Here is a 15,026-nt window from a genome sequence, read left to right on the forward strand (position 1 = left end):
ACCTAATTTGGTACAAATACCTGTATATATAATGATCAGCATATCTAACTCTGAATGACCTCTGTCAAAAAATTCTAATAGGCTGAAACCAAAGAAACGAGTCCATTTTGACCAAATTAAAACTTTAACAAAACAACATGAGTATATGGGTGTGTTATACAACACCCTTATTTGGGCTAAAGTGCACTTTTTATCCCCTGTCCTTGCTATTTGTTTCAAAAACGTTCCCTCTATATAGAGTGACCCTGTTTCAAGAAACGCACTGCTGTTGCCTTGGGCATATGGCCTACTGAAATAGCAATGTATTTCTGATAGTAACACATGGCCCCCAGGGTAATAGAGGGGGGCGGGGCACAGCCTGACTAAAGGACAGGTAAAAGGTACTCATTATGTTACTATATAATGCAAACAAGAAAAAAAAGGTGTCAGAAAATAATCTATTTTTCATGTTATTGTCTGAAAGGGCAAAAGTTTAATTGCATGAATTACAGATATGTGACGAGCAGACCATAGCAAAGAGATAAGACTTGGATGCTTCATAATGATAACGAAGATTTAAATGAACAGTTGGTCTCTTAAATGTGTTTGTGTGCAGGTTGTTTTAAGAGCGAAAGGTGCGTCTACTTTGTGTTAAGTGTGGTTAGAAATTTGCATAGAGACATTCCACTCCATCATACTAATGGTTGGCCTAGATGGAATATACAGCACTTCAGTGTTTTATGTCAAAATTGCTATAGCTTTATTATGGATGAGAGACTTAAATATAAATGTTGTATCTTTGTACAATATGGAAAAAAAGGGCAGGCTTGCCAACTAAATGATGACTCTGGTACCAGGGTACAAACACAGCGGTACAGAATATCCAATGCATTGTACATATCCTTTTTTTTCAACTTATTTTTATTTCATGAAAAATGAGGAAAATTCTGTGTCAAGGACATGAGAAACTGATGGGATCCGACAATCGTCTATTGTTCACTTTTAATAAAGAGCTACCATTAATTTATTACAGCGTCAAGACATGCTCAGTTTGACAAAGCATGGTTTTATTTATTTTGACATTACATCCATCATGAATAAATACTTAACACATTGAAATCTGGAGTAAATGAAAGCCAAACACCACTGCAGAGCTCCAACCATGTTACAGCAACACAGTCTGCGCAATCGTTTAAAGTGCGTGTCACGGAGCAGCACATTTCAGTAAAACTATCGGTAGAGACACGATAAAAATCCTCAAACATCCTAACAAGAGTCTTTAAGCACCAATGATATGAAAGTGGAAAGAAAAGACAGCTTCATTTCACAGAAAACGCCTGACAGGTGCTAGCTGTATCCTGGCCAAGATGGAAAATTTCTCAATTAATCTGCCTATAGAGGGCGCTATCCAACCGTATGCAGAGGGGATTATTTTTTGCAAGTAAATACTGATTGCTGCTGTCCACACTCCTTCAAACTATGTTCCATCGAAACATCATTGTTCCATCAAATCATTATAAAAAGACATTGAGAACCTGAAACAAGTAAAGGTGATATATTGAAGTCAAGCAGCTATTCTGAATTAAGCAATAACCCCAAGGCAGGTATACTTGAACTTTGGGTGTACAGTAATGGGCAACATGTTACATGAGCAACTGGGAAAGTGTGATATGGAGCGAATTGTACCTAAATTGATGGTATATCCATCTGCCAAGGGAATTACTGTCATATTGTATTAACGTTTTGTGCTTATGGCATTTGTTTCCTCCATAGTTTTAACAACAGAAAGGAGAAAGCAGAATCAAATATTGAGTGATCGTCGTCAAACAGAAATCCAGCACCAGGGACCGACCATTGTTGATATGAAGGACGCACATCACGCGTACTCATAGTGGAAGCGATGCAGATGACAAAATGGGACAGTACGGATTTGGCTAAGCACAAGGCAAATGCTCTGATATAGCAGTTCTAAAAACAACTTTACAACTACTCTTGCAATTATCTCCAAGTATTTAACCAATTAACTGGTTCAAATTTTTCCTGCTGTCTACATGCACTGTCTCTACATTAAGCCTCTATGCTAGTTGAGGGGCCTGTTTTAACCTTGGTAAAACATTTGTTTAACCACAGCCATCATGAGCTCTTGCCCAATCAGAATGATGCATTGACCAGACTGACACACACACTGACTAGCACCGGTAAAAACAGTTTTTTACCACAGCTGGCCTGAGCTCTTGTCCAATAAGAGCAACTCAATAGCGTAACTGACATGTTTGACTGAACATAGCCTCTGGTCAGTTCACTAGTAGAGGAAAGAACACCTGGAACAATGGAATACAGTTTCACAGTAATTATCATAGAGATGTGGAGTTGCCTGTGGAATAAAACAAAATGTCTCTTGAATATACACGGAATCCCAGACAGGCAATCAGTGCGGCTGGGGGACATGTCCGTCAACATAGAAGTTCCTAGTAGCTTGAGGCAGTCTCACTTCAATTCCATCCATTTCTTTGGTTAAAATAATCTGACAACCTAGGAGAGAAGATAAAAATAAATTTAAGGCTTTATTATTATAAAACATTTTGTGACACTAGGTTTTGCCTGCACTAAGATTTCTATTAATTATGTGCATAAATAAAATTAAAATTGGCTGACATACCGGTATTATCGGCATACATGGAATATTACCGTAGGAACTTCCTTGGGCATGCACATATATACAGAATAAATGTATAGAATTACAGTAGTCCATTTTGGAAACACTTGAGACAATATGTAACACTATGCATTAGTAAAATATACTGCTCTAAACACTTAAGATATCAATTAGTGAAATTAATAGAATCTGGGTGGGTCAACAGATGTCAGAAGAAAAAAAATTATGCACACAATAATAACAGTTAACTTATTAAGGGTGATTACATTAATAGAGTTTTTATGGTAATTGATAAGGGCAGTGAAATCACATGAGATCAAGACTAATGCCCATTGGTGCAACACTAGGTTTTAAAAAGTAACAAATTCAGACCTATCATTTATGTCACCCATTATATTATATTATGCAAGCCGCCATTCATAGAAGATATTTATCAGATTTGTCTGGCTGACACAATTTTCATTTGCAGTTCTAAATTTCTCCCTCTTGGACTTTTTGCACCAGTGAGTCATAAAAATTTGAAGACTATATTCATCATGAAGAACAGTAAACTATATCTGGAATTACCATATAACAAAATTCCCGAGCTCACAGAGTTCAAGTTGTATGAGCAAAACATTTTAAGGCTGCGTTCACATTTTTTGAAGTCAAATTTCTCAGTAAGAGGAGGTAACATGTGATATTTCTGTGCATTAATAACCATATTTTCCAAACAAGCAAAATCCACATTATTGTAACAGGTCAAAGTTCAACACTGTTTGAGTCATAACGGACACCCACAGGGAACACACTTTAGAAAATATCAAAACTGGCACCCAGAGGGCCAATGTTTACTTTATAGCGCCAAGAGGCTTGCCGCAAGGCGATAACTCATGTCTTATACTAAGTGACAGTTTGAGTTCAATTACTGTTTGTATTCATGGCATTCCTTAGGCTTGACAACGCGGCATGCTACTTTACACAGAGTACATGATAAAATTGGCCTAGAAATTTATGACTTGTAGCAAGGACACTAATTCCTAAATGATTAAAAACTAATATATTCACCCTACAACACTTATTTTTATGTTTGTCCGTGGTGATACAAACATGTACTAAGTTACTGCAATAAAAGGAGAGCACCGTAAGTCTTTGCATGCACAATGCAATTTACATTGTGTATAATTATCATATTTATGTTGTAGTCGACGGGGAATTATATATCATATACTTAAATGGTTTATTCAGTACTGTAGGCCTATGTCCTTTTGTACAATACATGAAAAGAAAATTTGATACAGACGCGTTGTCGGCAAATCAATTTCATACTATGCGTGTTTGTAAATATTGAAACAATAAAGCATTATTGAATACAATGAAAGGTTTCCTCTCTTAGTTTAGAAGCGTAAAACATAAACTTAGATTAACCAAAGAAGACAGATCTTTACATCACATACATCACATTAATCTATTCACTTAGTTAAATCATTACAACATACATACCGTTTTCTCCTTATCAATTATTAGCATATTTGCTCTATTTCTGAGAAAATGACCATCTCAGTCACATGACTAAAATGTTTAAATCTGGAACTAATGTATTATATGCCAAAAGCAATCTTTACTGAGAAGCAAAATAGTATAGGAAGTTGTGAAATCACGACTTGCTTTCCAGCTCTCGTTGGTTTCCTAACTTAACAAATAACACCATCAGAACTGAATAATTCATCAAGCCTATAATATCTCTGCTGTAACCTTGTATCACATCACTGGTTGTACACTTGAAATTGAATGACTCAATTCCAGGAGTATTTTTTATTAGTGATATGTGAATGAAAGCACATGTTAGTTTTGTCTCCAATCTGTTACATTGCAAATGTCTCTGCCAACAGAACAGCCTAGTTAAAAACAATAGGCTTTGAATTTTCACCGGGGAAAGATTTCATATTTACCAAAAAATTTCAGAAAATTTGAAATTTCACGTCAAGTGAAAACGTTGACTTCAATGACAGGTTTTGACTTACTTAGCCTTGATGTGGACGTGAGAAATGGTGCCATATCCAACATGTCATCTTCCCTGTGAAAGAATAACAATTACACTGATCAAAATTTGCTTTCATTGGTCCATACATTTGTCTGCTATAAATGGAAATGTCTAGTATAAAGTTTCACATTTTACTTGATGGAGGGTGGATCATATAAAGACAATGTAACATGTTATTCTTGCCGATGATGGCGCTGTGCAGTACTGGTAGCAGTGATAGGACCATGTCTGCAAGCAGTGGGAATCCTATGGGTAATTTATCTGCATAGGACACTAATCAGATCCATTAAAGTGCCAGTAGCTTTAACTTTTGAAGTTTTTTTGCTATGTTTGTTTTGTATATCAACTACAGTTTCTTGTTCTTCTCCCCACAGCATGTTGAGACACACATTCCAATCCTCTATTCCTAATATTTAAACATAGGGCCAAAGTCCCTGAAGCTACTATAGACATGGATACAAAATTAAGTATTTCCTAACTGTATGAAATTATCTCACTAAGGTCATCCTAGGGATATGTAAACCAAATATTAAAGCTGTCTGACCAGCGGTTTTGAAAAAACAAGCGACTCAACAGTTGACAGAGCTCTGCTGTGTTATGTAGAGAATAGCCTTTTGTGACACATGTATTGATGAAGAAGGTGGATATCTTTGATAGCTCATTTCAGGATGGCCTGACCAAAAATGGAAAAAAATTCCGTAAAAATACAGATTTGCATATTTCATCAGACTATATTAGTCTATAATAGCAAATAAACGAGAGTTAATTACATTCTAATTAAAGTAAACAAGACTTGCTTAAATCAAGATTTACGTCATAAAAAAACAGCATATCTGTCAGGTTATAAAAAATCTTGAGCTGGTTATCTTTTAATATCAGTACTTTAATCCTATTAACCAAGCACATTTTAACTTTCAAATTAACATCGTAAGTAAGTTCTGTTGAATAAGTTGAGACTGTACGTACTCAGAGAAAGCACACTGAAGAGACAAATGTTTGAAACTTAAGAAGTTCAAGGTCATCAAAAGCATTATAAGGAATCATGTTACACTTTCACTGCACTACACAGATTGCATAATTGCTATAAATAGCACATGAGGAATCTTACAGCAGAGCTTTACCATAAAAACCCTATCACTTTGACCACTCTTATAATTGACCACTCTATTTTTTTCCTCAAAAAGTAATCTTATTTTATCCTCACCAAGTCAACCATAAATGGAAATTAGAACTTTCTCTATCTCTATTTATTTGACCACCCTATCATGACAAACTATTGTGAGCAAATTCTTTAAGATAACATAAATGGTGGTTCAGAATATATCAAAGTTGGGATTCAGGAAAGTTGCCTTTAAATGTTTTAATCCTCAATTCACTATGAACTGTCAAAAACAGTTGAACTTTCTGATAATTCCACACTAAATTTATTTTGGCTTTGATGATTTCCTAATTAATTCAATTATTTAAAATCATATTAATTATTTTTTTCTGGGTGAATTGATAGGGTTTATACAGTACAAGAATTACATACAATGTAAGTCAAACTTTGACCAAAAATGACAAAAAAATTCCTTAAAAATACACATTTGCATATTTCGTCACAATTTGAACAAATCTAAGTTGGGTTATCCCTAGGGACCTGTATACCAAATAACAAAGCTGTCTGACCAGCGGTTATGAAGAAGAAGATTTTTTACCAAAAACACCTTTTTTGGCATTAATTTGCCTATTTTCAACAATATCAAAAAATTAAAAAAAATAGTTTCTCAAAATCATATTTTTCATCTACACAACAAATATCAAATCAGTAAGTACTGCGGTTCTCAAGATATTTGAGTGGACGGACGCCTCACAAACGGACATACATACATACATACATACATACATACATACATACATACATACAGACTGACGACGGACGCCGGACGGATACCCATCCCAATAGCTTCTATAGACTATAGTCTATAGTAGCTAAAAATGGCCTGACATGGCTATTTATATGGGTGACAATCATGATATTTATAATGAACAAGGCATGGATGTACGCTGTGACTACTGAAAGAAATAAAGGTACATAGGGACTTCATAACCTAGACCAAAACAATCCAGTGTTTCCCTTCAACATCTTTATTCGCTATGGTTTCCATGGGCTGATATGCTTTGTACAGGACACAATGCTAACAAGCTGACAGCCTTAACGTAGTTGCAGGACCAATTAAACTTGTATCAAGGAAGTTTTATGGTTTGAAACCAATAAAAGCTTAACTCATAAAAATTCACCCTAAAGGTCAAAAACTTGTCCTCTTATCAACCTTGACCATTCTGTCTTTTATGGGCAAGTTTAATTTCAGCATTCTTTCCAAGAGGGAAGGTCAATTCTACAAAACCAGGAGATGGAGATGAAAAGTTGATGCCTGAAGCAGAGTAGTTGAACCTGGTGGACTCTTCAGCCTTGACACTCCAGGACCACTCTGACTAGATCAATGTAGAATTCATTTGCAACACTTGTACCATGAATAACATGCCACCTCAGGCGACTCTCATAACTTGGTCAGTCTGTGTTCTCATTATACTTCTGTACGTTACCCACCCCCAACACATACACAGAACTGAATTTGAAGAGTATATCCATATGTCCAGTGGACACGTCATTCCCATCCCCCACCCAACCCCAAACATGATTTCCAGAAAACCTACAATTATATACAATATAGAGAATGAAAATTTTGTCATTTTGCATTGTAGTTCAAATACTTGTGATCCTGACACCAGGGTAAAGTTATAGTTTACCCTAAAAAACAGCATTATTATTATTATGTGTTACACAGTAATATATGTAAGAAGAGACACTGCAACCAAGTAAAGGACCAATCTGAAACCACCACAAAGGACACAGAAAGAGAAAGAAACAAAGTCCCTATATCTGATTTTCCATCAGCCTGACCTCAACCATCACTCAGGCATCGTGATGTAAACAACATTGAGCAATAAACTTGTGTATGTTATTCAACACACTTGTTATTGTAGCACCAACTTGAACTTGGCGATTTTTATCCTGCGCCAGATAACAACACTGATGTTACACAGAGTGTTTATAATACACTGTTCGATGGAGACAGCTCAACATGGACACTATCTCATGTAGTAAAGATGTTGTTTTGGAAGACCTGGTATTTATTCAAGACTCTCACCAAGAAATCACCAATGGTGAGCTGCCAAGCCCTGACAAAAGAACTCTTGTTCTGACAAACTGCAGCAACTGTGACTACAGTCTTGAGATAAACATCTCAATCCAAATCACACAATGGCTCCTTGTTTATCCCCGCTGACAAAGCATTCAATCTATTTCACATTTTTTGGCAGAAAAAAAACCCTACAGAATCTTCCCTTGGGTGACTCAGATGACTAATTGCTTAGAGTGCAAAAAAATTAGCTTTTGAATGACACAAGATCGAGTATTTGTGAAGGATTAAAACCAGACCCACACACCCTGGAGCTGTAATCTCAAGTTAGCGTGTTTAATAGCAAGCCTCATGGTGCAAGGTAAAACCTTCCTACTTAGCTAACACCACCAAGGACATTCTGTTTACTGCTTTTAAAAAGACAGGCTAACATTTTGAAGGAATTCTAACGAATTAAACCAAGTTTCTGATAATGACACAGCAGAATATAGGGACAGACATCTAATATGATAATATCACAAAGCGGCCATCATCAAATTATACAAAAAAAACCTAAACAAACAGACTCATTCACACAGCTGTGCAGAACATATGTGCAATTTGGTATTCATTAATTGCTATGTCCTTCCTTTGTACAGTCAATTCGAGGGTGTATCCATGGATATGCCCCATGTTTGTTTGTTTGTTGTCAGTGTCCTTTCCTTCAATAAAATGTGATTTATCAGAACAGTCAAGGGTCTGGGCCAGATAATGGCGGAGGAGGTAGAGGGACTAATCCCAGCGTGTGAAGTGACCCTTAGGGCCAGACACAGATGTATTACAAGATTGCTTTTGACTGAGGTAGCATACACTGGCTGACAAATTGTCTCGGCACAACTGTTGAAAGCAAGCTTCTTTACAATGAGCAATTTCCACATCTGTTAGACATTTGATTGCGCTTTGGAAATACGAACTTTCACTGCGTGCAATATGACTGATTAATTCTTTAAAGCTTTGCTAAAGACTCTACAACTAATATAAAAGCAACTTTCTTCAAACATTCCATGAATATTGCGAGAATTCTTGAACATTTTGAACGAAACAATAAGCTTCCAAACTCACCAATGATTACGAATGCAATTCTGTACAAAAATACCTGAACAAATACCTTTTCCACTGGATCAGTTTAATGCAAGGATAGTTGTAGCTATGGTGAACTAGTATCAGCTCATCAATGATTGCACAAAAACACTGGAAAAAATTAATTTACCTTTCATCTGGTTCAGGTATCATATCGTAATAATCTTCATTGACGATAACATGGCAGGTACAACAAGCTAATGATGCCTCACACGCTCCTGAAGGCGATAAAAATCACTTTTGAGTTGGCATGAAGTGAGAGTGATAAGCCCTCGTTCAATTTTTCCTTTCTCTGGTGAACTAAATATTCAAATGGGCAAAGTCACTGGCAGAGGCATAGATGGAAAACAACATTATCTATCGCCAAAATTACTGAAGATGTCATCAGTGGTATGATCTAGATATCACTGTTGTGGTTTATGAATATTTTAGCAGTTATAAAGCATTATAACATGAATCATACACAAATAACATATCAAGCAGCAAACCTGAATAGTCGACCGAGTATTTAGCAAAGCATGAGAAAACATCCCAGGTCAACTAAAGAATCTATCCTCACATATTATCATGATAGATCATAACACATACTACCATTGTTTAGTTAAGCAATAAACCAGCGACGGTATTACTATGAGATTTTGACCAGTTCTTCACATATATGCGTGAGTGATAGCAAGTGCATATATTATGGAGTGAACTGGTCAAAATGGAGTGGTATACCTGCTAAAGGGGTGGTTAATTGCTATTATGTCATAATATTAAATTGAAATTCTGGCGTAAAATGTCAAAAAGGGAATTTTTCTCAAGCTGAGAGCTCATGCCCATTCCAACCTAGACTCTCTCACAGCCCCTCGTCCGCTGCGCAGCTCTATCCTAAACCATATTGTGTGATGCGTCCTCAATGGTCTTTCTAGCAAGCGAGGCTCACCAAGCCAGCCGGGTTATAGTGTAGCGAAACTTCCCGCTTTGCCGGCTCGCTGAGCCGAGCTTTGCTCGGCTCACCTTCTGAGGGCGGTATTATGGTCTGAGGTGAAGCATGGAGGTGAAGCTGACGAGGGGCTGTGAGAGAGTCTAGTTCCAACCATACTTATATTGCCAATATAGCAAAGTTATTTTCACATCTCGACCAATCAGATAGCAGTATTTGCACCATCAATATACTGCTACGATATCATTAGCAATGAACAACATTGATATAAACAAGTTATCGTGTCCATTGACATATGAGGTCAGAGTAGATTTACTGTACCTTATCAAAGAATTTATCCCCATGTAGTAAAATTTCCCCTGATCATGTACTCATTTATGTCCTTCATGATATCAGGCTTACCTTCAATGCTGATATTGTGTCTGTGTGCCAGGTACATAACATTGTCTCCAACTTTGCCTCTGACTGTTTGGCTACTTCCGTCCTTGTTAGTAAATGTAATGTTAACGCTGCAAGAATAAAAGACTGTTTAAGTCTCTATCAGCCTGGATTGAATATTAAGCTAACTTCATCTAATGTTCAATATTCTCATCTCACTGTGTTCACGTGTGCAAATGAGTATGCAAATGAGTAGATAATGACTCTCATTACCCATATGAAATATTCACTGGCCTAATATTGTATGGTATCAAGCGAATTTTCAGCAAATTCATGGTGACAGGATTAATAAATATAATTTTTCAAAGTAATTTTTCATAGCATAGTCCAATCTCTTGCATAACTTTTCTGGGGAGAAAAAAATTATCTTTTTTTAAATCTAAAAATCTTTTAAACTTACAGATTGTGAAGTAAATTAATTGTTAAAAAAGCATAAATTTGTAAGTCAATATAAGACTGTTGCTTTTAGTCCTGCTTTCAACGATATCATGCATTACGAAATACGAAATTGCTTTTTTCTGGCGTTTGGGTATTTTTGTAAACTGAGCTGTCAAGCTATATTCATGTGTATATGTCATCACTTCATGCGCAACAGTCTTTATCAACAGTCCACAAATATTTGTAATTCAACAATTTTTATAGATTTTGGTCAGAATTTTAAAATCAGATTGACAAGGTAGAAGTATGGCATCAGCACACCTGGTCAATTCAAAATCTATAATATTTTCAAAAAAAAAAAAAGCTATAATTTAAAAATAACTGTGACATTCGTTTGATGAGAAACTTGCATGAAGGTGCTGAACAGACATATTAGATGAGACTGTTATGAAGCTCTATATTCAGAGTATTGAGTCAGTTTTAAAAATAAATATCACTTTACATTTCTCACGAGTTTTGACATGATTTCTGTACATAAATGTAGACGCCCATAGGGGCAATAAAGTCAATAACTGGTAGAGAAGAGAACCTTTGAAAATTTCTCCTGAGTTATGCTCATATGCACTTAAAAAAAACCAATTTATTTATGCCAAAATGCATCTCTTTATAAACTACATCCTGGATTAAATAAAAAATTTTGTGCCAGGATAGGATAGATGATACTGAAAACATATTTATAGAATGGATTTCACTATCAATTGACATTATATTTTATATGTACAGCAATTAAAATCAAAATTAAAATTCATCATCTCATTTCCCTGTTTTTGCTCATTAAATGAAAGTCAAGATTGACAATAGCCATAATTTTGAATGTCAATCATGCCAAATTTGGAAATCTGTCTTGATCACACAGGAGCATGTAGTGATTATTATAAGTTAAATATGTACGATACATGTATATAAATAAACCACGTATACTAATTATACCTCTGATCATAACAAAATCATTTACAATATTTGACCATCATGCATTCTGCCTGCAGATGTACAGACGGATTATACAGGACACAAATTGATGTACATCCTACTCACACTTCATCTTCAGATACAGGATCTTGCCATTCGTATTCTCCATGCATCAGTGGACCTGAAAAATGACAGCAAAATACACGTAGAGTCAGCAAATTCACACCGTTCTAAAATGGATTACACAGTTTATTCCTTATCAGCGAAATTAAACTGTGAGTGAGCCCCCGTGCTTAATAAACTTCAAGATCAAACTATCATCTGCATATGTCATTTTGTTTTGTTGTGTGTGGTCATTTCAATTCAAAGTTGTTTATACGCATTGCTCATCTCTGAAAACTTGACTGAACTCTGTTTATTTTGACAATGAATTTCTGACTAGTGATATCTCTGGAGGTGAATCAGAAACTGATCTATTATCTACTGTGACCAAAAGATGATTCAAACTACACTTTAAAGACAAGAGTATACAGCATTGTGTTCTGTGTTAATTTTAAAACTATATCCAATTGCTTTCATGATCTTTGACCTTATGACAGAAAACAATATATTATACATTGGGCGAAATCTTCAGCAAAAAATACAATTAAAAGATACAAGATTGTCTCAGTCTGTATTCCTCTCAGGACTGGTTTGTTAGCAATGTATGACAATATTTTTGATGAAGACAAAAATTTTAAAGACAGCTTGACAAAGAACAAAAAATTATTGCATAAGTGATTTTTACATATTTTTTTTAGCCAACAGACAAAAAGCTGCAATGAAAATCACAGGAAATTTTGCAAAAAGTTGCCTAATTATTGAAATCAGATAGCTATTTGAGTCACTTGATAAATTTGAATCTTTGAATAAAGATTGAAGCACATTCCACGAGATGGAGATAAGGAATTCCACTGTTGGCAGCAAACATCTTTTGAGAGTACTTGTCATATTTTGAAATTCAGAATACAACATACAGCAAGCATTTATTAGTGAAGGCTGTATGAGCCACAGAGTATTGGTTTTGCTCATCTGTTTTGAAACAACAGTACTGTGGAAAAATAAATATGAAGTGTGGCATTGATAACGACATTGATAACAGCATCTTTTCATACCGAAAACTGACATGACACTTCATTAAAAGTGAGACAAATGTTATCCCTTATTGGCGCGCTTTGTAGAGATCATTTGATTAATCTCCACTACCATTGATCAAACTATGCAGTCCAGTGCTTAATGGTTGTGAGCAATATTATTATTATAGCATTTTCTGTGTGACTACTGTGGCACAACCACTAGTTTTTGATCAAGAGGGATGTTAGATGGAGCACAGTCTCTTTGGAGGACTGTGGACAGAGTAACAAGATGAATACAGGTGGGGATGCAAGACCAATGTTACTTGTGGGCACACCGTTCTAAATTTTCAGAATATGAGTAACTTGCATAATTTTGACATATTAGAACATTCTTCACAAAAATCTTACACAAACATGTATTATTAGTATGCACAATAATTTTCCACTCTAATTTTAAAGTCATCATTTCAGTAACATGCTAATATCATTTCTTCAATTATTCTTTGAGTCACTGTAGCAACTCATCTAGATTGGAAATTTGAAAACAAATCACATTTTGGAAAGAGTTCCCTAAGGCCCCCATGCCAATGTTTTTGTTGTTAGATAGATGTACAACACTTTTAAGTATGCTAACCCTAAAACTACCCCTAACCCTAAACCCTTCCAAAAGTTGCAATTGAAATGTTTCTTCCAAGGAAAGTCGATGATTAAAGTGTTTTCCAGGTATGAGGGGGCTTTAAGGAACTCTTGTTGCCACATTTTTTCGCTTTGCTGTTTGTCTCCAATCGATCATTTGAGTTCCTGTTTATTGTTGCCATTTTTGCCATTTCATTCTTTTCTATTGCCACATAGTCACATAGTGACCCTGGCCATAGTCCCTGGAAAGGATCTATGCCCTGGCATTTCTAGCTTTTCTAGCGTATGGGCAGTATCATACATGTATTGTACCCGTTTTGTGCAATTTTCCCTGTCAACGCCCTCAGCGATCAAAATGAACATACTGTCACTGCAATGTCACCCATATTCAGCCTCCCATATTATAACATGGCATCGCATGTCATCAAGTGGAATCGAATGACCAGCAAAGGGCTAAAAAACAAAACAAAGGTTGCAGGTCAAGAATCCTAAAACAATTAACGTGTAAATGACGTCTTTTTAACTATATACATGTAGTCTTTCACATTTATGATAGGGTAGTATGTACCGTACCCACGAGTTGACATATCGTCTGCGGCTGGTCGCTGTCCATCGTGAGAATGATAAACAAACAGCCCTCCGTCCTATTTACTTACATTAGATCACTGGTATCCTAACTAGTACATCAACATAGATCTACCTTCATCGAGAGAGGGAGGCGATCACAGGTATTTTTATATTGCGAAGCCATGTAAGACGAAGCTGAAACAGGACAACGTGTGTAAAGAGAAAACACTTGGTTTTGAACTTGACTTCCTGTTTGAGCTCTTACTTACCCACGGCTGTCGAAAAAGATCTTCTGGCGAAATTTTGTTCCTGTGATGACCTAAATATCCTGTTTTGAGAGCATTTATGACAGACGTTGTAATTTCTATGGAATGCGCTTACCAACCGTACGCAGGAAAGGATTTCGCGAAATCGCTGTCTGCTCATGAGCAGCGCCATCTTAAAAACAGTGTTACATATCATATATATTTATAGACCACAATTCGTTCCGTTAATTTGAAGTAAATTAACGTAATTTTTAAATTTTATTTTGCGTATAGTTGAGTCCTGTAAGGATAAAATATTATATTGAAACATACAGAGGTAAAAGATATAAAGTTTAGAATATTCGGCAAATTACATAATGTACCTTTACATACTTATATTTTCACATCTTTAATTGTTTTGTATCATGTTATTAATGATGAAAGTATATAATTTAAAATTGCAAATTTGTTGTCAAATGCAACATATGCCACATAAAGAAAACGATGACAGCTTTTTATTACTGAAAGATTGTGACCTGAGTGCTACGTACTTCGGTACCATTATTACTATACTCACTTCAGTCCCTCCACCGCAAACATTCATACACACTTTGTTGTGACAGTGTGAACGTATTCATCTCAAACCCTAGCTCGGGTGAAATACGCTTGAAAACGACTCTACCCGCAAGTGGGATTCCATTCCGGTTTGTTCTGCGAACGATGTAGGTATCTATGTCTCAGGATAACAGTTGTTCGGAAGACCGCGGAGGGAAGAGGGTGCGCCGATCATA

General features: G+C 35.9%; 1 protein-coding gene across 1 annotated transcript; it reads right to left on the minus strand.

Annotated features, from left to right (window-relative positions):
* Positions 1-454: 454 nt before the first annotated feature.
* LOC139138402 (2Fe-2S ferredoxin-like) lies at positions 455-14,437 on the minus strand. The gene is made up of 6 exons (XM_070706769.1): positions 14,260-14,437; positions 11,799-11,853; positions 10,290-10,396; positions 9,090-9,177; positions 4,639-4,691; positions 455-2,511 (listed from the first exon to the last, which is right to left on the minus strand). Exons 1-6 carry the CDS (start codon positions 14,426-14,428, stop codon positions 2,408-2,410), a joined length of 576 nt encoding a protein of 191 aa, XP_070562870.1. The 5' UTR covers positions 14,429-14,437; the 3' UTR covers positions 455-2,407.
* Between the last annotated feature and the right edge of the window lie 589 nt (positions 14,438-15,026).

The sequence above is a fragment of the Ptychodera flava genome, chromosome 8, assembly GCF_041260155.1.
Source record: "Ptychodera flava strain L36383 chromosome 8, AS_Pfla_20210202, whole genome shotgun sequence".
In the NCBI taxonomy this organism is placed as follows: domain Eukaryota; kingdom Metazoa; phylum Hemichordata; class Enteropneusta; family Ptychoderidae; genus Ptychodera; species Ptychodera flava.